We start from the raw sequence: 21,147 nt of genomic DNA, 5'->3' as shown, positions 1-21,147 counted from the left end.
TTTGTGAGTGCACACATCGTATTCCTGTGAATTTTAAAAGTTACTTTTTTTTATTGCATATTCACATTAAAATAAGTCTTCATCCCTGTTGAGATTAAAGCCAGCAGGTGATGGCATTCCTGCCCACTCACACCGGCATCTTCACTAGTGGTTACTCCACTATAGCCATCATGTATTTACAGCCCCCTTTAAGTCTGACGGCCCATCAGCTCATATCAGAAGCCCTTTTTCACCGAGCTGTCTGCAAGTACTAAGAGCTCTTGCATCACTCCCCCCCCGAACTTTCCAGACGAAGGAAAATGGTAATCTAGTCTAAGCGATTCTCCCATTATGCTTTTTAGAAGCTCAACACAAGTGCAATCATGTGATGGAAATCAAGGGTATGGGAAGACTTTCCAACTGTGGAGAGGGAGCAGGAGAGCTAAAATTGTTCCAACTGGATACAAAATAAGACGGGACTTTACTTTTGATGTTCTGATGGATGGAGCAATATCCCCTTTCGCTCTCGCTGTTTTCAGATGGTTCTCAGCAGGGGAACGGCTAAAATCTAGTTTTAAAATCTGCACATATTCCATCCACTTCCAATATGGCTTTTTTTTTTCAAACATGCTATTGGGGTTAAGACACGATGTACCGGACATCTTACTTGGCCATGCAAACATGCTAGGGATAGAATGAGGAAAAGTGGCGTTGGTATATAATAGGAAACATTTTATTACTAAAAAGTTGAATTATACTGAAGGTGCTTTCAGCAGCTGTTCCACAACTATTCTTTATTGAAATCACAAGATCAATTTTGTTGTTTTTTTCCATTTAAGGGGTGGGGGGGTGGTGAGGAAAAGAAAATCACATGAACAACTAGATACTACAGAAGGAGAGGAGGGTCACATGTGGCTTCAACAGGCTAGCATTGTTCGCTTTTAACACATTAGGCTCGTATCGGAGGCACTTGAAAGTGAGAGCCGTTGAGAGCCGGGACCGACTGTTGGACTGGGAGGTAAAAAAAACCAAAATGTCCAGCTAAAGAAAACAAGAAAAAAAATGTTCAAGGAGTACATAATATGCATCTATATTCCTTCTGCTCAGACTGAGAGGCCTGGAGACTGGTGGAGGGGGGTGGAGGAAGGGGGTTGGGATGGGTTGACGTGGGACACTGATGCACATACGGAGCGTTTACACAGGCCCGCACCACAGAAATCTAAAGCACAAAGGGTGCACATTCAAAAGCATGCATCGCCCCGAAAAATGAGAAAGGTGGTTTTAAAAATGCGCTTAGATGTTTGCGACTACGAGGAAACTAGCGCCTGCTGCTGGAGATCATTACTGCAGTAGACAGACAGTATTTACAGGAATTATACTTCTTTAAAACTTCTCATTCCAATGCCAGTTAAATTAAAAAAAAATTTAAGTCCAGAAATGTGCTGCTGAGTATGAGGGAAAGTTTACAATGAGAGAGAAAAAAAAATCAAGACTGTCTACTGGTTCAATAATGTATTTACAATAAAACACAGTTACGTCTCCATGATGAAAATAAAGATGAGGAAGAACAAACAATCCGTGACGTTCTGAGTAGAAGTCTGTGGTTGGCTGCTTCGCTTCAGAGCCCTCAGAGCTGGGTTAGTGGTTGTTTCGCTGCTCTGGGACTGTGTCGTGCTTGGAGGGGTGTGGGGTGGGGATGGGGGGTGGGGGAGTATCAGATCTTCTCCTGGATAAAGGGATGCTGCAGAGCCTGGTTGATGCTGATGCGTTTGGCTGGGTCCAGCATCAGGGTACCATCCAGCAGGTCCTTCAGCTGCATCACCTTCTTCCTCTGGTCCTCAGGCAGCCGCTGGCCTCCGATCATGTCGGCCAGCAGGTCTTTGGTGGGGTTGATGGTGCTCATCACCGTCACCTTCTCCTAATGGGACACGGAAGCGGACGAGTCGGTGAAACGTTTGATGCTTGTTACAAACCAGATGTGAAAACACGCTGAAGTCAGGAGGAGCGTCTTACCCTTTCTGTCACTTTGTCTACTTCAATGTACAAGAAGTTCAAATTCTGATCGAAGTGCTGGTCTTTGAACAAACCTTTGCGGATCATCTGAGGGAAGAAAACCCAGACGTTGCGTCAGCCGTAACTTCTCCAACAAAACAATCGAGCAGCCATGCCTCTTGTTTCAAGAGAAACAATAACTGATGAATCTGAAGTTGCGTGATGCAACCTTTACCTTGTTGGGCATCTTGCCCTTGAGGTCCATCGCTAGTTTGATCATGTGATTGTTAGAAGACCCAGGAAACAGGATTTTGCCAGTGTACAGCTCGTATAAAGTGCAGCCAACAGACCACATGTCGATCCCGTAGTCGTATGGTTTCCCTATAACTGAAATGGAACACAAAACCGATGAGAGAGGTTTGGAACAGAACTGATGATGACATCGCTGATTTAAACTTTTTGACACAACCTACTGATTTCTGGAGCTCTGTAGAATCTGCTGACTAAGTAGGGAGTGATGTCATTGTCGGCAACATGGGACGCAGAACCAAAGTCGCACAGCTTCAGAATGGTCTTCGATTCATTCACCTTTAAAAAAGGACAAAAATAAATCAGCACACTAATGAGGACTTCATCCTCCCAGTAAGGGAATGAACGTCGACTCTACCAGGATGTTGTCGGGCTTGATGTCAGCGTGGAGGATGTTGCATCGTTTGAGCAGCTTGAGGGCCAAAAAGAGCTGCTGACTGTAGGAGCGCACGGCCTTGATGTGAAGCCCAACGTCTTTACCGTATTTCTTCAACACCTCTCGCAAATTCATACTGAGGATTAGAATAAAATAGAAAAAAAGGGTGTGAAGCCACTGTGTCAATGCAAATCTCAAATGAAAAGGATGGGGTGAGGGCAGGACTTTTGCTTTTAGTACCTGAGAGGCTCAAAAACAAGACAAAGATGCTGTTTGTGGTAGAAGTGTCTGAAGAGGCGAAGGCAGTGGAATTTGTCGTCGGGATCAGCATCGTTCAACTTCTTGAGGAATTCTAACTCTTTCAAACCCGTTTTCTGCCTGTTGGAAAAAAACCCCAACACCGTTAAAGCGAATCCACTCAAACAATCATGACAGCTTCTTTTGTTGATATTGATGCATTCCTAAATATTTAATTATTCGGGTATTCTTTTCTTCCCCCACGTTTACTGAGGGATGATTGTAAGAAGACTGGACTCACATCAACTCGTTGTTTCTGATGATCTTGACTGCCACCTCCTGGCCAGCTCTGGCGGTGTCTCTGGCTCTGATCACGTTACTGAACACACCCTGACCGGTATAGCCGTACACGTCATAGCGCTTGTCCAGTGTCTCGCCGATGTTCACCCCTGAATAAGCACACAATCATAAATACGTCACCATCATGGGAGGCTGTTATACACACTGAAACCGAGCATGAGCAACTGAGGATTCCCCGCCATGGAAGAATTCACTGAAGACAGACAGGAAGAAAATATCAGAAAGACAGACAAAGGCCATTCCTGTACCCGCTCCTCACTTCATTCACGACGGACGACAAAACTTCTGATCATGCAGATCGATAACACCTGTCCCGAGAAACAAAACGAGGATTATGGCAGCGGAGCGCTTACGGTAGTAACCCTCAGCATCGGTCCAGTTGTCCCTGAGGTTGGGGTTCTCCTTGAAGTCTTTTCCCACACCAGCTGCCCTCATCCTGGCGCTCTGCAGAAGAAGACAAAGATGAGATGAGCGGCTTTGTGACGTCTTCAAATGATCGTCTCATTTCCTACAAACACAGTGGAAATTACACAGAGGCTAAAAACGCAGAGGAGATTCTAAAAGCAATGCCCTGATTTCCCCTTGTGCTGAAACACTCACATCAAAGTCAGCAGCAAACATGTCATCAGACTCTGTAAACATGTCGGGGGCTGAAGGCTTCTTTGGATTGGCTCCTGGAACAAACAAACAAACAATAAAACAACACAGGCTGAGTTTCTTGTGATCCGCTATGTTGTAAAACAGAATATGTGGAACGTGTTTGATTCACATACTCTGCAGAGCTCAAAATATGCTGCAGGTGGTAGAGACAGTCAGGCTTTGGATTACAAGCCAGCAACTGAATGAACACATGACAGAAAGACAGAAAATTAAAAATCCCTGCATCACAAAACTCTCTGCATTTCCCACACAGATCAAGCCCGTTGTTGTTCCGTCTCTGACCGGTGATCTTCACCAGCCTGTGAGAAACCAGTGTGAAACAGGCCACAGGAAAAGACCACTACTCCCAAACTGGAGGGAAGTACGGACTTTTGAGCTTTTATTGTTTGGTGAATTTAAAAGGCAGGGCAAAAACTCAACCAATCATCTCTTTTAGATTGGAAATCACTCCCTCCAAACCAGCTGAGCTTGTTTGTAAGAGCATAATGTCATTTTGACGTCTTACTTCAGATGGTGATAAAAGCAGAAAACGTGTCGATGGATTCTTCCTGACAGAGTTTTGCTCTTCAGGTGTTCATCTCCTTGTCTGTGATCAACGACGTCTCGATTAACTTGGTTTGATTGGTCAGAATACGAAAAAAATGATCTTGATCCACAGGAACCTGAACAATTCTTGTGCAGATATTGGAGGGAGATATTTAATATTTGCATCCTGCCACAAATACTTGAATTGTGCTTTGACCCTGATTGCGGTGCACACCTGGTGGTGTCGTTCATTCAGTTGGCCTTGTACGCAACCATAGAAACGGTCATTCAGACCGGGACATTACCGTCTTTCTCCTGGGCGATGAGGTTGTGCTTGGCTTTGATGCTGGCCTCGAATGTGTTGAGGTTCTCCCGTTCGTACTCCTTGACGTCAGCGGCGACCCGCTCCAGTATGTCGTCGGGCGAGGGCGATCGGCTGCGCGTGCTGCTCTGAGGGCTGCTGGGCTCCGACACCATGGTGTCCTCGTTCACCACCTTGTATTTCTGTACAACAACGGCACGAAGAGGTCGATACAAATGACAGATACAGCGATGACAACAACTGGTTTGGTGTGGCGGTGTATGTGTGCGGACCTGGACGATGGCCATGCGCTGCTGCCGTCGCTGTTCAATGAGCGCCTCTTCATCGACCTCTTCCCCATCATAGTCATCTAACCTGCAAACACAAACAAGACAGTTATTGTTATACTGAGATCAAAATAACTCAACAATATGGTGGGACGTCACCTTTTACTATTAAATTGCTGCTTATTTGTTAACCTGCTGTTTTGGATCGTTGATATATTCCAGCTGCTGTGAATACGTTGTTCATGGCTCGTAGCGATAGTATCCTATCCTCCAACCCTAATTAGCAAAATAAGCAGTTGCTCCTGATCTCTGTTCAACAAGTAGGTAAAAATGTAACAGAACTTTAAAAAGGCTTTCACCCCCCCTTATTTAAACATCTGTCATATTGATTTAAAAGACAAATGTACTTTGACACAGTCTGACTTTGAACGTACATTTTCATAAATCAACACTGTTCTCAGTCTACGACAGTCTTTTGTGCGGCTTCATGACTTGTGTTCTTACTGAAGGTGTGGCAGTAACTTGTTCAAGAAGACGCTGGTAAGTAACAAGCAATAAATAATTCACTGTCAAAGTACAAATCAGGCCAAAATATTTGTGTTTCAAACATGTATGAAAGTCTCCTGCCACCACCCAACCTGAGCTAGCCCCGTCTCTGGCACCGACAGCTGCAGGTAAATTTTGGTCTAAAAACGATGAGTACAAAAAGCAGCCCACATTGACTTGAAATAATCTCACAGGTCCAGATTAGCCCCTCTTTGACTCACATTTCTCCCTCTGAGGATTCCTGGTCGACTTTCATGCCCTCTGACAGGCTGCCCTTGAACTTGTCCTCATCTCTGCTGCGTCGCCTCCTCCTGTCCCGGTCACGGGACATTGAGCGCCGGTATTGTCTGAGCCTGCCATATCTGTCTCTCTCCATGGACCTGCAGGGCATAGGTGAGTTTTAATCTGAAAAAGATCTTGCTGCATTAAAACCACCAGAGAAAAAGCTAAAATGAGAGCTTGACAGATGCTGGAGTAAATAAGACATTGGTATAACTGACATCAGAGCAAAGTGCGTAGCACGCGCCATCACCTGCGTCGCATTGGCGATCGTCTGCGGGGGGAAGATCTGGAGCGTCGTCTCGGTGACGGGGACCTTCGTCTAAGAGGCGATCGACTCATCCTGCGACGAGCGGCTGCTCTGGGACTGGTGTCTCGTGATCGATCCCTGTTGGGCCCTAGATCTGGCCGGGGGCGCTTCCTGTCGACACCGACAGACAGCTGATCACATGTCACATTATTTGACCTGCAAGTTCAATGTTTTCTATACAAATGACAAACGTGGGATTTCATTGGTACTCCGTCAAGGCTAATGGTCAGCTTCTTCTACCGTGAGAGGATTTTAAAGCGATGACTCTGTCCACCAACCTGATGGGTGAGTCCAGCCTGTCAGCCTCCCTCCTCCTGACACCGACTTCTGCTGAGCGGCTGCGGCCTCTTCTGGGTGACCTGGTTCTGGATGTCCTGTCTGAGCCACCGGTTAAGGGGTGGTGGGCGTCTCTGTGGCGTGGCGAAGCACTGCGTTTCCTCACGGGGCTGTGGAGCCCTCGTCGGTGAGGGGAGCGGTTCTCTTTCCCAGATGACGCGTCCTTGGAAGGGGACTTGTTGGCCGGTCGTTTGTCCCGGTCTGTGTCTGAACGACTCGGCCGTTCTCGTCCGGCTGATCTGGAGCTCCTGCTGCTTCTCTCCTGATTGGGTCTGTCGTCCCGCTGAGGAGAGAAGCGCTTTTCAGAGCGGTTTTTCTGCTCTGCTCTTGAGCTGGAGGGGGAGTTGGACTTCCTTGTTCTCTCCTTGGATCTGTCGGTGCTATCAAGACGCTTTCTGTCTTTCGAACTACTCTGATTGCGGCTTCTGTCTTTAGCACCTGTGTCCTTGGTGGTTTTGGTCGCCTTATCCTGCTTCGGCTCTTTGGCCGGTCCATGTCTGTCTGTAGACCTGCTCCGACTGCGCCGGTTGACACTGGACTTAGTGGCGTCTGTAGAGTCCCGTCTAGATTTCACACTTTTCCCTCCTCTGGGAGATATGGGTTTTCCTGAGCTGCCTCTTTGACGCTGTTCTCCATTTCTGATCCTAGCATCTCCATCTTCTTCCGATCCAGAGTTGTAACCTTGAAGTATCAAGCCCATGCCTGACTGAACTTTACCCTCCATCAACTGGCTGTCAAGCTCAGCTTTAATCATGGCCCTCTGTTTCTCCAAGTCCTCCAGCAAGGCCCTGTCATCCAGACTCGGATGTCCAGAGGAGGGTGAAGACTCAACCTTCCTGTGGCTGGAGGAGCTAAAAAGGGCAGCGCCGGAGGGAGACGATCCCTCTTTACGTTTGTGTTTCCGGTGTTTGTGACGATGCTTGCGTTTACGGTCCTTGTCCTCATCAGAGGCATGCTTATGTTTTTTGTGCTTGCTGCGATGTTTGTGTTTTTTCCTTTTGTGTTTGCCACTGCTGCTGTGATGCTTAGGCCCCTCTTCTGTCTTCTCCCCATTGGTGACGGCCTCCTCCTGTGAAGAAACACACCACATCAGCCTGGCAGCCTCAATATATACATTCTCATACACTGTATAATTGAAGCAAAAAGTCTCTCTTCTCAATATTATTTGATGGAAATCAAGATTATACACAACTGCAGGGTTAAATCCTAAAAATATAACCGTCTATAGTTGATTGTGTACACTTTCACATTTAGGTTACTGTTTTTAAATCTAGGAAAAAGATGATACAGTGTGATGAGATCTTATTCTGATAATTCTGATGATCTCTATTTAGAAAAAAACAAGCTGGTTCCACTGAACCACTGTCTCCTTCCTGCCAACACATTTTTTACTAAATTCTGGGACAAAAATAAAATACCGGGAAGATGAAGAGGACATCCCAAATTATATTAGATGCATCAAATCCAGATTAGCAAAGACAATCTTTTTTGCAACTGCAGTTTGAAACGAAGTGCAAATTATTCTAATGTTAAAACACAGGTTTGGATCTGAATCACGCCATCACACCACTTAAGATATAAAGGTTTTGTGTTGTTCACCCTCACCTCTTCCTCCTCCCCTTCTTCCTCAGACACATCTCCGCTGTCCTCATTTCCACTTCTTTGATGACTTTCCAGGTCCTCTTTTCTGTTAGAGAAATAAAATTAAACACTGAACAGAACTATTGTAGATTAGTGATAAATTAACAATTCCATAGATTATAACTGACATTTTGAACGACTTGAAATTTAAAAAAAAAAAAATTGGAGGCATTTTATTAAAAAATATAACTCAAAATGAAAAATTTAAAGTCCAAACTACGCAACATTTAAACATATTACACTCAGCATATACAGAAGCTTTCTACTGGCGTCTCCCTCCCATCACCCACACCAATCCGGTAACCATTGGCAACCAGGTCAGCAGGTGATTCTAATGGAAGACAAATAAATCCCAGTTGTCCTCGCAGGGCTCAGATCGTGCTTACATTTACATTTTCACCGAGTTTTGCCTATGTAACCCGTTCGTTAACGTATAAAAGGGGTGATATCCGTTTATTTGAACAAATTACTGGACGGTTTGCAAACACGTCGTGAAATCAATCCATTGCTTTCCACGCAGCACATTTTGCCAGCGTTAAAATGAAGACAATCAACCGGATGCAGCATTTATTTCACAACAAACCCAAAATAGGCTAGTAAACGTGGTAAATATGATTATATAATGTGCCGAATGTAGCTACAAACAGCAAAACCGTACAACGCCAACGTTAAAAATAATGTGTGTAACTTTTTGCAATAGGAATTTGCTTCTTGACGCGGTTCACCGTTACCGTCATTTAAATTTGACACGTTCACTCTGGGCCGGTAACAGCCGCCAATATTGTTTTTACTAATTAGCTCGGAGAAGCTAAACGTTCGTAGCAAACTTAATGCTAGAGGGCTCTATGCTGCTAGCTAAATTGCGTTACGTTCTGGGTACATGTTGCTTAATACCACGCGTTTATAGCCCGATAATTATTGTCGCGTTTTATGGAAGAACACAAAAACACTGCAATTGAGCTGCACTTCCAGGTGCTGCGCGTTTTCCGAAACTTGATGCTAGGTGAGCTAAAGAACATTAGCTTGTACGGCTAAGTACGTTAGCCAATCGATGACAAGTCCTATAGCTAACCCCGGTAACAACATGTACCGACTATTCAGTGAACCCCTACAACGCTTAAAAATGGTTCTCTTATGATTTCAAGTGACAAAGGGTCTTGTATGCTTCTAGCGTGAATTATTCATCTTAAAATAATTGACTTACACGTGTTCGTTGCCATTATTCATTCTTGTGGAGGCGATGTCCATCTTAACGTCGGCCATTTTCCACAGCTGAGGGGCCGTTTCTTCTTCGCTCTCCTTTCTTTCATGGGAGAAGCGCAACAACGCCACAGAACTAATGCGCCCTCTGTCGTATTGGCGACACCCTGCAATCAGGATCTGTGTGGTGAAGTACGTCTTTCGTCCACCAGAGGGCACACTTGATTTATATTAGAATGCTTTGTTATTTTCTATAAAGAAAACCTTGGGCGCTGCCTTTGAGACACATCCTAATAAACCATGAGAAAAAAAAAGAATGGTTCCAGGAGGCCAAAACCACAGGATGACCCTCTAAGTAAATTAGTGGTCTATGTGGTTTTGTGGGCCTCTCATGCACCATGGGGTGTAAGTGAGTTTGTGTGTGTGCAATTTGAGGGATTTTCTTCTTTCTTCCAGTAAAGCATTCTGAGTGTCCAGCAACCCATTGATTCTCATTGTATTTGTGGTTAAAGTAATCAGCACTATGTGTAAGGGCGCATCACTGCATTGAGCAGATGCATTTCTGCTGTAACTCTCTGGCCTCAGAAAGAATTTTAGACTATAGAATGCATTTTGTAAGAATAGTTTTGTACCTCGGACAAACTGAAATCATATTTTGAAGCTGAAAGAAGAACTCTCCTGATCACGGGATCACGCAGGAGCATTCAAAGGCTTATTCACACCTGACAGCTTTATGTGAAGCAGTAAACCATGTTACTATGAGGCAGGAGATGTGCAGATATTACAGCATTCATGTTGACATCCTGGCAGATGGAGCAAGTATTTTTGGCAGTTGACAGTCCTGCAGGTGTTGGTGTTAGTGTCATGAGTTTCATTGACATCCTAGTCTGTGCAGGCTGGGCTAGAACACAGCAGGTCTCAGATTTATATAGAGACGCAAATTACATCTAAAAATTTGATTTTTAAACATGTGACTTTGAGAACTTCATGTTCGCTCTGAAATTTTAAATCCTTAGAGAAACAGAGCAATGTTTTTGTGAGATATACATGTTTCTTTTTTTGTGTGTCACATGAAATGATCAACATCACACATCATCTATAAAGTTAGCCTAGCTTTGCATGAAAATCAGAGGGAAACAGAGTCTGGATCAGAGTATTTTTACCATGAGAGAATGGTTGCAATCAGGAAATTTGCAAATCATATCTGAAACCGCTAAACTAAACTGAAGCAATTCTACTTTTCCAAGAATATCAATTTGAACCATTGTGAAAATTTCTTAAAAAACCCCCAAAATATTATTAAAAAAATATTCTAAATTTAAAGGAAGGGAAAGATGTTAAAACAAAATACAAGCTTTTGTGTGTGCGTACATAATGAATTGAAGGAGGTGATAAATTCAAAAGTTTAAGGAGTTAATGCCCAGAAAATCAGCATTTCACGTGGATTTGTGCAGCAGCGCCTGATAACACAAGGGAAGGAACGACATTCACAGAGGCGACAGCATGAATATCTTGATGCCCTGAACTTGCAGATGTGATTTATGAATCCTGAAGGATGGAAGCTCAAATTTCCATAGCGAGGAAATAAAACAGGCAGACGATGGGTCTGCCTGGAGTCTCATTGGGCCCCCGACTCTCCAAGCTCCGCTGAAGACACAATAAAGATGGAGCCATAAAGCACGAGGTCCAACAGATGCTCGGTGAAGACGAGCGCAGTTCATTATACAGCCAGTTAAACACACTCAGGCACTTTGCTAACCCTCCTCACTGGGTTTTGTTAGCTTTCTGCACACCGGGACAGAATTATGACTCCGAACGGCCTCCGATGAGTGAAGCGCCGCCACGGCCCACAATGCCTCTCAATGAAAGGGAGACGCCCGCCGCCGTCCACGCAGATGTTCTTTGTTCCTTGACAGATGTGTCCATCTTTATGTTTTTTCTTTATTTCCCGCTTTATGAGGCCGCCGGTGTTTGATTTCTTGAAACAGCGGAGGCTGTGGTGGGATTTAAAGGTCAAAGAGGCAGGTTGGAGGGGTCGACCCCAGCATATGGGCTCGTCAGGGGTTGAGATTTATGTCAGGGGTAGGATGAAGAAGCAGCCTGCGGGCGACTTTGAATCTGACTCCTGCCCCCCCCGTCCTCTGAGCTGCAGAAATAAACTTGAGCATTAAATTTCACCCGTGTGATAATTACAGAATGAAATCAGTCTTTAAGTCTGCTGCAGGTCCAACAGTCAGGTTAGAAGGAAAACATCCACCGTAAATGTTTGATGCAGAATTTATCAACTTTTATAAAAGGATGTCACATGATCAGATAGGAAAGGAGTCTATTTAATGTCTCGATGTGAGAAATTATGGCAGGACAAAGACAAAAGAGGCCACGTCTGTCAGTTCCTTTGACTTTCTTGCCGTTGGATACATCCTAACATTGGACAATGTGTGTTTCAAATTCTGCACGAGAAAGCTTTTAGGGATGAGTGGGCAAAAGTCTATTTTTCCATTTCAATTTTCCTCTCTCTGAGGTTTTACGCTGGACCTGGGTATCGGGACGGAATGTGCAGAATCATTAAATGTGGCTGAACCACAGATTGACGCTGGGCTCAGTACGGACTGATCCTGTTATTACAGGACCTGATAACACGTTAGCATCTATGCAAAGCTGTCTCTGGATGAGATGAAATGTGCAGGACTTCACTTGAAGTCTATATTGTTGCTTTTATAGTTTAACATAAGACGTCCACAGCTTTGGTCAGGCCTTCAAACGATGGTGTCCGGCCGGGCAAAGCCTGACAGCGCCACATGGGTTCATCTCGGCTTTTGAAGACCAACCAGTATGGATGGACAGTCCATCCAGTTGGGGGTGATTCACTGCTGCATGTCCAGTCTACCATCAGCGCCGGCCTGATGCTTTAATATCACAGTGTCTCACTGTCTGATCCCCACTGTGGTAATGACACAGCTTACAGTTGGTGCCTTTGCAGACATAATCATCTGAAGTAACACGATCCCGATCTCGCTGTAAACAAACGCTGAGATGTTTTTCAGCGTTTAAAACACTTCACTGTTCAAGTCAAACGAGGATCTGGGTCCCATAAAAAGGTCAGGATGTGGAAATAATGTTAACTGTCCAAAAGAGCTGGAAAATATGCCTGTGGCTGACATTGTGGGATAAGTGAGACTGGAATATTTCCCATATTTATTCAACTATTTATCTTCTTTTTTACATCTTCTCTGTAGCCGCCATACTGTCAAATGAGACCCATCAGAGGGTCACATGTGAACCCTCCTGCAACCATCTGCTCCATCTCATAAACATAATTGTGCTCGTTTTCAACCAGGTTGCTCCCTCTGATCCCAACAGATTTATATGTGTGTCCAGAGCGTTTTACAGTTTGCTTTTACTTGCAATTAGCCGGCTATTTCCTGAGCGCCTTGACCAACGGACTGCTTCTACTCTAGCAGTCTGCAGGGAAGTACAGCACTTAATTACAGCCAAATTGTCATGACTTGACTTCCTGTAAAGCTTCCACTGGACTGGAAGCAGAAGTTCACAACACAGGGATCTCTGGCTTTCATATTTTTGGTCAGTGCATTTTTTGTTTTTGTTTTTTTGTTTTCTGCTTGAAAAGGCAAGATTCCAAACTGTTCCAAAACCAAAAATGGTGAGTTTAGCTCTGGGAGATATTATAGCTGCTCAACTGGAAAAAGAACTGCTAGGTATGGGTTGTTGGGCTTTATGGGATTTTTTTTTTCCCCAGTGCATCTCCAGACACTTCATTTTAAGATTAAGTGCACTGATCTGAAGACAGACGTGGCAGCGGCGACTGATCCAGGGTAAACCCAACTTTTACCAAAGCATAGCAGGGGAATAGGTTTATATTCACAACTTTTCTTGGGTATAAATAAGAAAAAGAAAAAAAAACGGGGCTGGTTTTGTAACAACACTGTTGTCAAGGAAGGAAGGAGGGAGGAAACTGCCAATCCGGACGGTGTGAAGTAACGCGTTCTGGATTAAAGAATCTAGTGACCGACTGTAGGAGGAGGAGCAGGAGGAGATTCAGCAGAGATGTACCACTTTTCTTCGAACTGGGAACACTGTTGTTGGATCGATATCCCCGCATCTGTTTTTGCGGGGCGGTATCTTTAATTTTTTTTTTTTTCTTTCTCCTCAAATCATGCCACGTTTGAGATTCCGGCCGTGATGCGCTGCGCTGCGCTGCGCTGCGCTGCGCCACCGTCAGCGTCCTTTACGCACAGCCGCCGCTCGGAGCGGAGCGGCCGCACAAGTTCACAAAGTTGTCTTCTTGGGAAATAAGTTCTATTTCCATCCACTCCTTCTCCCCCCCCCCACTCCCACCCCCACCCCACACACACACAACATGCTGGATTGACTCCCCCGGGGAAGAGGAATGGCATCGGCTGTGTTTGAAGGGACGTCGCTGGTCAACATGTTCGTCCGGGACTGTTGGGTCAACGGGGTCCGGAGGCTCATCATCAGCCCCCGGGGGGAGGAAGAGGAGTTCTTCGAGATCCGGACCGAGTGGTCGGACAGGAACATTCTCTACCTCCACCGGAGTTACTCGGATCTGGGCCGGCTGTTCCGGAGGCTGCTGGAGTCCTTCCCCGAGGACAGGAGGGAGCTGTCAAAGTGTCCGCTCATAGAAGGTCGGTACCGCGGAGGGGGGGGGGGGCGCGGAGCGCTGCGGGGAAACGTGACGTCACGGCCGAAAATTGTGTGTTAGAATTAAATATATAGCTGTTTAGATATGGTTTTAAATTTGATCAGGAGTGTGAAGAAACTCAAGACAGTTTAACCCCCCCCCTCCCTAAGTCTCACCTCATCTGTTTTATTTATGTCATCGTTTGTTTGTTTGTTTGTTTGTTTGTCCCCAAGAGATCTCCAGTTGCGAAATGTTTTTAGTGGGGATGGATCTTTGGCTAATGAAGAGTGGATAATTAAATTAATAATTTTTAATATAATTTCAATAATTTTAATTTTAAAATGTTGCATATTTGGATCTACAGTCTATCTATCTACGGTATATTTATATATAAAACTTGGACACTCTTTTCCGGGGGTTCAGGGTTCAGTCAGGATGGTTTTGGAGTTGTGGAGTCTTGACCAATCAAATTGTTGCAGCTCACTTTAACTTCCTGCCAGTTGAGCTGTTTACTGAATAGTTATTCTATCTTTTCTTGCAGCTTTCTGTGCTTGAAAAGTTTATGCTTTGAATTTTGCAACAGGAAAATCCCCCCCCCCGAACCCCAGCAGCAGATTGTGGGGAGGAAAACTGTTTCTCCCTGTGCAGGAAACCCTCCTGTAAAGTGATATTCCTGTTTACCCCGGGCCTCAGATTCCACCGCCGCTGTTTTGTGTTTATGGGGACGTTTGTTTTCTTCACAGCGACATTCTCCCCTGATTAACGTGCAAATAAGAACAAATGTCCACCTATGTTTTAACATATAGATCACCAGAATAAAAGGAGGAAAACATGTAGTCATAATCAATGAAGTTCCAGGGTTAAGTTGAACTGAATTACATCACGGTTTGGTCATGCTTCTTTGTTTGGACAGAGTAATAATTAACCAAACCACAATAACGCACCTTTCACAAACCTCTGAACCAAAATGCTCTGAGCCGCTTTCTAAATCCTTGTCAATACTTGGAAGATAAAATCTGTGAGTTATCTGACGTTTGCTTTCCTGTTTCTGCCTCCGAAAGTCCGATTCCCAACTAGGATACACAAAAAAAGACCAACATGAACTAGACATCCCTTTTAAAAACAGCGTGAAACAGCGACGTCGCGTCAGGCCTGAAGGGCCCGAAAGTTTTAGTGGTCAGGCTTTGGATGTTTGACTCGGTGGCGCTGCCAACAGCTTTGGCAGACGTCCCAGTTTCATCAGCGTCTGTGATCTCTTTTTGCACTTCCCTTTTGTGTCGACCCTCCGAGCCTATATGAATGTTTTGGAAACATCTCTTCATTGACCAATGGAAAGCTCTGCTTCCGGCCCTGATCCTAAACCCTAAACCCGGAACCATGCAGCCGACAAAGTTGTTGACAACTCGTTACTTCCTCGATGCCGTGTGCAATGCATTTTGGGAAGTGAGAAATCATTTTTTCATGATTCACTTTTTTATTCTTTGTCAGCGTCTTACACTTTTTTAAAAATCTGGGTTAGTGTTGAAAATGACACAGAGCTCTGACTAACACATGATGCTTCACTGGTTCAAGCTGTTTTTACCGTTTGGATGGATGGATGGATGAAGATCCACAGGTTTATTAACATTCTCCTCATCTCTTTCCATTTCTGTGTCATCTTCATCGCTCTGTTTTCACCTCTCAGCTTCGTTCCCGAAGGGAAAAAACGCAGCTCTGCTCTTTCTCACTCCACTTTGCATGTTTTCCTGTTTCCGCGGCGCGCCTTGGCAACACTGAAGACGTGCAGAACATTTACGCTGATGTCATTGTTGGGATGTTAGTGAGTGTTGGGGGGTAGGGGGTGGACTTGCCATGTTTAGTACCTCTGGTCTGAAAAGACCCAGCAGCTCTTTCTTTACATGTGACCCGGGAGCGCACGCAGACAGGAAGTGATCCCTCGCATTCCAGGAGAGCCAGATCTGACAGAGGCATGTCGACGCAGGCCGCGTCCAAAATCGCCCCCCACCCTCTTTCCTCCCCTGTCCCTCACAGTCTAACTCAGAATAAGAATTCTTTACATTGAACACTTTTGAGTCCACTTCCAGGACGTTTCTCTATTTCTTTTTCGAAGGAGGGCGATCGGATCTTTGACAGCGACAGGCTTCCAAAAGGAATTCCTGATCACCAGCCAATCACATCGTGGTAATACAAGCCAATCACAGCCCAGTAGAGTGACAGTAGGCCAAAAATGTCTAGCTGTTATAAATTAATACCATATTTAAATGATATTTACATTTTTTTTTCAGTATCCAGTAGCTGGATAGCTTAGCTTAGCATTGAAAACTTTAAATAGTGAATAATGGAGTGGAATAATTTCCCAAAAGTCAGAGAGAATATGACAGAAACTCAGCGGTTCTTGTGTGTTCTCATCTGTTTTTATCACATTTCCTCTGAACGGCTAGCAGATGCTAACGCCATCTGATAACACGATGAATCTAAAGCAGAGTTCCTACTTCACTTATCACCATTTACCGTCACGGCAATAACAGAGACGACACATGAACACAATTACAGTGCGAACATACCAGTGACTGACTCTGTTATCTCCCCACGGCAGCAGGCGAGTGTTGACATGGAGATGACCACAGATGGATTAAATCTTGTGCAACCAGCAATCAGCTGTTGCAACTATCACCACACATGTTTTTCCATGTCGCCACACACACACACACACATACACACACACGCCTGTTGCACTGTGTATCCCAGTTTGGAAGTATTGACACTACACGACATCCAACCTCATCACGAACTTTACTTCTGATTCTTTAGCACGCGTCTTGGCGGGACATAAACTCAGTGGAAAAATCACCCAGGCTTTGCTTCCATTAAGCAGCTGACACCGATTTGTAGTTTGACAAGGATTCTATTTTTGGTCCCGGATCAACCCCCCCACCCCCGACTGCTTATTAGGTCTGTAGGGATATTGGTTCTAGTCTAAAACATACAAAACACATCTGTAGGGTTGTTCTTTAAAACCTCACGGCAGCACAAGACACAAGATTTTGTCACATCCTGGAGGCAGGATGGGGGTCACACTCTGGGATGGGGGTCACACTGGGGTCACGCTGGGTGGGACCCTTTACCACTCACATCACCTCCCAGTGATGACCGAACAGCCCGGTCACTCCTCACACCCCCGTGGGGATGATGTCACCGCTGCCGGCTGTAGCGCCTGGAGGAGGCGGTGAGTGTTGCTTTAAGCCCTCTTACTCACTCCTTCCACGCTGTTGTCATGTGACCACGTCTGTACGACTTGCGTCAGACGGGGCCTCATCGCTGCGGCTTGTTATTCTCCACACATCCCTTTGTCAGCGCGGTAACAAACGGCGTCTTGCTGACCGCCAGCTCACATGTTTGTCCAAAAGTGTCGACTTGACACTCCTACTACTTCTTAAATTGCCTTTCTATCTGTTTCCTCAGATAACGCCCCACATTTATTCTCTGAATTCTTGATTTTAATCCTTTTCTCCCCCCTACATTTACTTGAGGTAAATATCAGCTAATAGAAATGCTACCTTGTTCTCGTTCTGAGGCGACCTTTGGTAGACAAAAGGATAAATTTAGTCGTGTCTGACCTCTGGACAGATAACAGCCCGTAGGCGGTAAAAGGTTAGAACAGCTGGCGTTCTTCAGAAATAGCGACGTGACATATTTTGATTGTCGGCCAGCTTTGTCTCCGTCTGATGCTTTTGTTCGGTGTTATTTAAACGTTTAGCGCCGCTGCTCTGCTTCTGTTTGTTTGTCCTTTTACACAAAAACTACCTGATACGTTTTCATGAAACTTATATGTTGGGGTGGTCGCATCCCAAAGAAGAATCAGTTCAATTTTGGTGGGGATCCAGATGAAAGGGTGGATTCAGGAATGGTTTCTACCTTTCAGGACAAAGCAAGATGGATTAAACTTCTTTGATTGACATTAAACTGGATGGAAGGGTTGGGTTTATCCACAAATTTTGGACTTGATCTAAATTATGGGCCTAGATTCATGCATTTTTTTATGTTCTTAACATTTCCAGATGGGTTTTTTTTTCTGCATTTGATGTCTTTAGATTTTCAAACTGGTTTATTTCAGGGCTTGTAAAGATTAAAGAGGCGAACGACATCGAGGAGAAACTGAATGAGGTGGAAAGACTACTGAAGAACGCCATCAACATGCCGTACAAAGTGAGTCCTTCAGCTGTTACCTCTCAAATAATCCTATTTCTTTAACTTCTTAAAATAGATTTATATTTATGGAAATGCACAAGTATAGGCTTGTTGACTAAAGACCCGACTCCACAGTATTCCAGGTCGGAGGTCATGCTGACTTTCTTTGAACGGTCGCCGTTGGATCAGGTGCTGAGGAACGACAAAGTCCACCGAATCCAGCCGTGCTTCCAGAGTCCCATCAAGATATCAGGTGCGTCACGTCAAAAGCGTCACGTGACACTAACACGGAGACGACCCTGACGTCACGGCGACATCACAACCCTCCGTACCGTTTCAGAAATCATGCGGTCCAATGGATTCTGCCTGGCCAACACGGAAACCATCGTGTTTGACCACAGCGTGCCCGAAGAGAAAGACAGACCCTCCTCCACCGACTCGGTGGAACATACGTGAGTATGTCATTGGTTCTAAATATTTCAGTGTTTGCTCGTGAGTAATGTGAAGTCCTTCAATGCGGATGAACCCGAAGACCCTCCGCCCCCACAGGAAGTGTGTGCGCGCACCTCTTCCTTCCCTGGGCATGTGTGGGAAGCAAAAGAGGAACTCATTCCTCTTGGTGCCAAATTAGACCCGGAATCCCTGCTAAATAGCTGACATTTTTTCCCCTACCACTGTTCTCTGACCTTGTTTGTGCAAAAAGAATTCTCTGTGGTCTTTACCTCAGAGCCTCAAATCAAACACACTTTTTTTTAATCCCTGCCTCACACTGAGCTCCATCCTGTCCTCTTAATAACATCTCTTTGGTTTTGACTCCAGATACGAGGACGGAACAGACTTCTTGCCTATGGAAGCTGACCTGTGTGACGAGGAAACGGAAGCGTACGTCACCAACCTTTCCTACTACCATCTAGTCCCGTTTGAAACGGACATCCTGGAATGAGGAGCCGGTGCCTGTTGACGGACATCCAATGCCACCAAAATGAGGAATGCGTGTCCCTTAATGGAACCTATGGCGGACAGATGCATGCAGCCGCTCCGAGAAAACCCCCCCCCCCGCCTCCACTTAGATTCAACCACTTTAAGCATCACCGCTGTGCCTCTTTCAGAGCCTTACTTTAGGATGTCAAGAAAACAAATCGCGGTGGGATTATCTTCATACTGATTGGCTTGCAAGTGTTGCTGTGGCAACAGAGGTGGATGCAAACATCCGGGGTGTCTAAGGACTTTTGAATGACCAGAGGGGAGAGAGCTGCACGTCCACTTAAACATGCAGAATAAAACTACAATACTGGACCATTTGCTGCTCCCTTAAGCTGTTTTTGCAGTTTTTCATTCTACAGCAGACCTCCAAGATGGCCGGGAGAAATGCTGTTGTCTCATTTAAAGTGCTTCCTGTTCTCGTGTGGAGACTCTTGACTTTTATTCCTGTGTAACTACAGATGAATCTTTGGCACGAAAAACTAGATTGAATGGATTTCATTTCAGGTTTTGCCCCCCCCCACCCCACCCCACCAAAGGTTCCTAGACTGTTTTAGCCTGAATATTCATGTAATCGGTGTTTGTAGTGTTGCTCATAATTCTTTTATATTTAGAAGCAAATCATTTGCTCTGTTACAGCAGAGCGTTGAATGTTGCTGTGATGTGTCGCTGAATCGTTTCTCCGCTCTTGTTTGCCCATGTGATAGAAGGCTTTGTTCGGCGGGTCGGTTGAGGTCACGTCGGCTCCGTTCTGTGAGATCCTGGGTTCAGCTGATTCCAGTCCTTCTGGATGTGGGAGTCTGGAACAAGTCCCGTCTTTATCCGAAGGAGAGGAACGACTTTGCTGCAGTAAAACTTTCTATAGTTGCATGAAATCGGCAAACACTCGGTTAAAATCCCAAGCTTTTGTATATTCATGGGTTCCCCCACCACGAAGGGATCGCTTTCACTTCAGCTGGTGAAACCGCCTTAAGTATATTTGAAAGACAGAGAAAAGCAAGTAGTATATATTTGTTCAGCGTGAGAGGAAGTCTGTCCGTGTTCTTTTGTTTTGTTAGTTTTGTTAATGCGGGAGTCATTGTTGCCTTACAATGTGTGCTAACAGCTTGTGTCCAGTCCTCTGCCCCTCCAGATACAAAGGCGTTTCAAGCCTCACAAAACTTGGCACCCAGGCCGTCCACATGAATCTATTTAGTAACACAGTCATGATTTCCATTCATCCCATGAGAAAGTGTAGCTCTTTAACTTTCAGGAAAGATTAATCGACGCCTGATAATGAACTTTAAAGGTAAAAAAAAAAAGAAAAAAAGAAACTGGAATTTGGGGTTCCATTTTCAGATCCAAGGTCAAATTTAGTCTCTTTTTAAATAATGTCTTTGTATTTATATGCTTAGATTCTCTATGAATTCATATTTAAAGATCAAATATCTACGATCTTCGTAAGCTGGGCTAATGCATTAACGTTAGTCAGGGCTAAAACGGTACTGGGCTGCTTCAGTGCAGTGATAGGACTGCTACATGTAAGTGTGTCAGCAGGAAGGGCTGAGGTCCCAGCGTCAAGATAGAGCACATTTCTTTTAAAATGTACTTTCTGAACTAAGTCTACATCCTGTGACATTAACACGCCTTTTAATATCAGTCTGATGTGTTTTCCATGATGTCACATCTTTTTTTTTTTTTTATTTTAATGTGTAAAAGTGACAAAATGACTGACTGAAGATTATTTAATCATTAAAGGTAACAAGTTTTAATAACATTTCAAACAGTATTAGCTCTAAACTTTTTTTTTTTTTTTCTAAAAGCTTCTCAATACAAGAATGTTTTTAATAAAAGAAATGCCTGTGTGATTTTTCTGTTTTTGGGTGATAATGCAGAGGACAAGAAATATATGTATAAAATTAATTTTATAAAATAATTTTACCAATTTTAGGAACAATTTAGATAGAAGACTTTTAATATCAGTGACATATTTTGTGAGGT

General features: G+C 44.6%; 2 protein-coding genes across 2 annotated transcripts; one reads left to right on the top strand and one right to left on the bottom strand.

Annotated features, from left to right (window-relative positions):
- Positions 1–725: 725 nt before the first annotated feature.
- prpf4bb (pre-mRNA processing factor 4Bb) lies at positions 726–9,492 on the bottom strand. The gene is made up of 16 exons (XM_068304296.1): positions 9,343–9,492; positions 8,103–8,184; positions 6,440–7,566; positions 6,105–6,272; positions 5,794–5,952; positions 5,033–5,114; positions 4,744–4,942; positions 3,854–3,927; positions 3,607–3,697; positions 3,195–3,342; positions 2,897–3,034; positions 2,639–2,792; positions 2,445–2,559; positions 2,207–2,358; positions 1,993–2,079; positions 726–1,897 (listed from the first exon to the last, which is right to left on the bottom strand). The coding sequence occupies exons 1-16, from the start codon at positions 9,399–9,401 to the stop codon at positions 1,694–1,696; spliced, it is 3,039 nt and encodes a 1,012-aa protein (XP_068160397.1). The 5' UTR covers positions 9,402–9,492; the 3' UTR covers positions 726–1,693.
- A 3,596-nt stretch (positions 9,493–13,088) lies between these two features.
- pxdc1b (PX domain containing 1b) lies at positions 13,089–21,011 on the top strand. The gene is made up of 5 exons (XM_068343581.1): positions 13,089–14,002; positions 18,113–18,204; positions 18,322–18,439; positions 18,527–18,638; positions 19,006–21,011. The coding sequence occupies exons 1-5, from the start codon at positions 13,747–13,749 to the stop codon at positions 19,127–19,129; spliced, it is 702 nt and encodes a 233-aa protein (XP_068199682.1). The 5' UTR covers positions 13,089–13,746; the 3' UTR covers positions 19,130–21,011.
- The last annotated feature ends 136 nt before the right edge of the window (positions 21,012–21,147 follow it).

This window comes from Antennarius striatus, chromosome 20 (assembly GCF_040054535.1).
Source record: "Antennarius striatus isolate MH-2024 chromosome 20, ASM4005453v1, whole genome shotgun sequence".
Classification (NCBI taxonomy): Eukaryota; Metazoa; Chordata; class Actinopteri; order Lophiiformes; family Antennariidae; genus Antennarius; species Antennarius striatus.
This window is presented reverse-complemented; position numbering and strand designations above follow the sequence as displayed.

What these genes read in the sequence shown, in the direction of transcription:
- pxdc1b (XM_068343581.1), top strand. Translation starts at nt 13,747, where the DNA reads ATGGCATCGGCTGTGTTTGAAGGGACGTCGCTGGTCAACATGTTCGTC. An exon ending in AAAGTGTCCGCTCATAGAAG is followed by an intron (nt 14,003 to 18,112) that starts GTCGGTACCGCG and finishes GGTTTATTTCAG; the next exon opens with GGCTTGTAAAGATTAAAGAG. An exon ending in GAGTCCCATCAAGATATCAG is followed by an intron (nt 18,440 to 18,526) that starts GTGCGTCACGTC and finishes GTACCGTTTCAG; the next exon opens with AAATCATGCGGTCCAATGGA.
- prpf4bb (XM_068304296.1), bottom strand. Translation starts at nt 9,401, where the DNA reads ATGGCCGACGTTAAGATGGACATCGCCTCCACAAGAATGAATAATGGC. An exon ending in CGATCGCCAATGCGACGCAG is followed by an intron (nt 5,953 to 6,104) that starts GTGATGGCGCGT and finishes TATGCCCTGCAG; the next exon opens with GTCCATGGAGAGAGACAGAT. An exon ending in AGCGCATGGCCATCGTCCAG is followed by an intron (nt 4,943 to 5,032) that starts GTCCGCACACAT and finishes GTTGTTGTACAG; the next exon opens with AAATACAAGGTGGTGAACGA.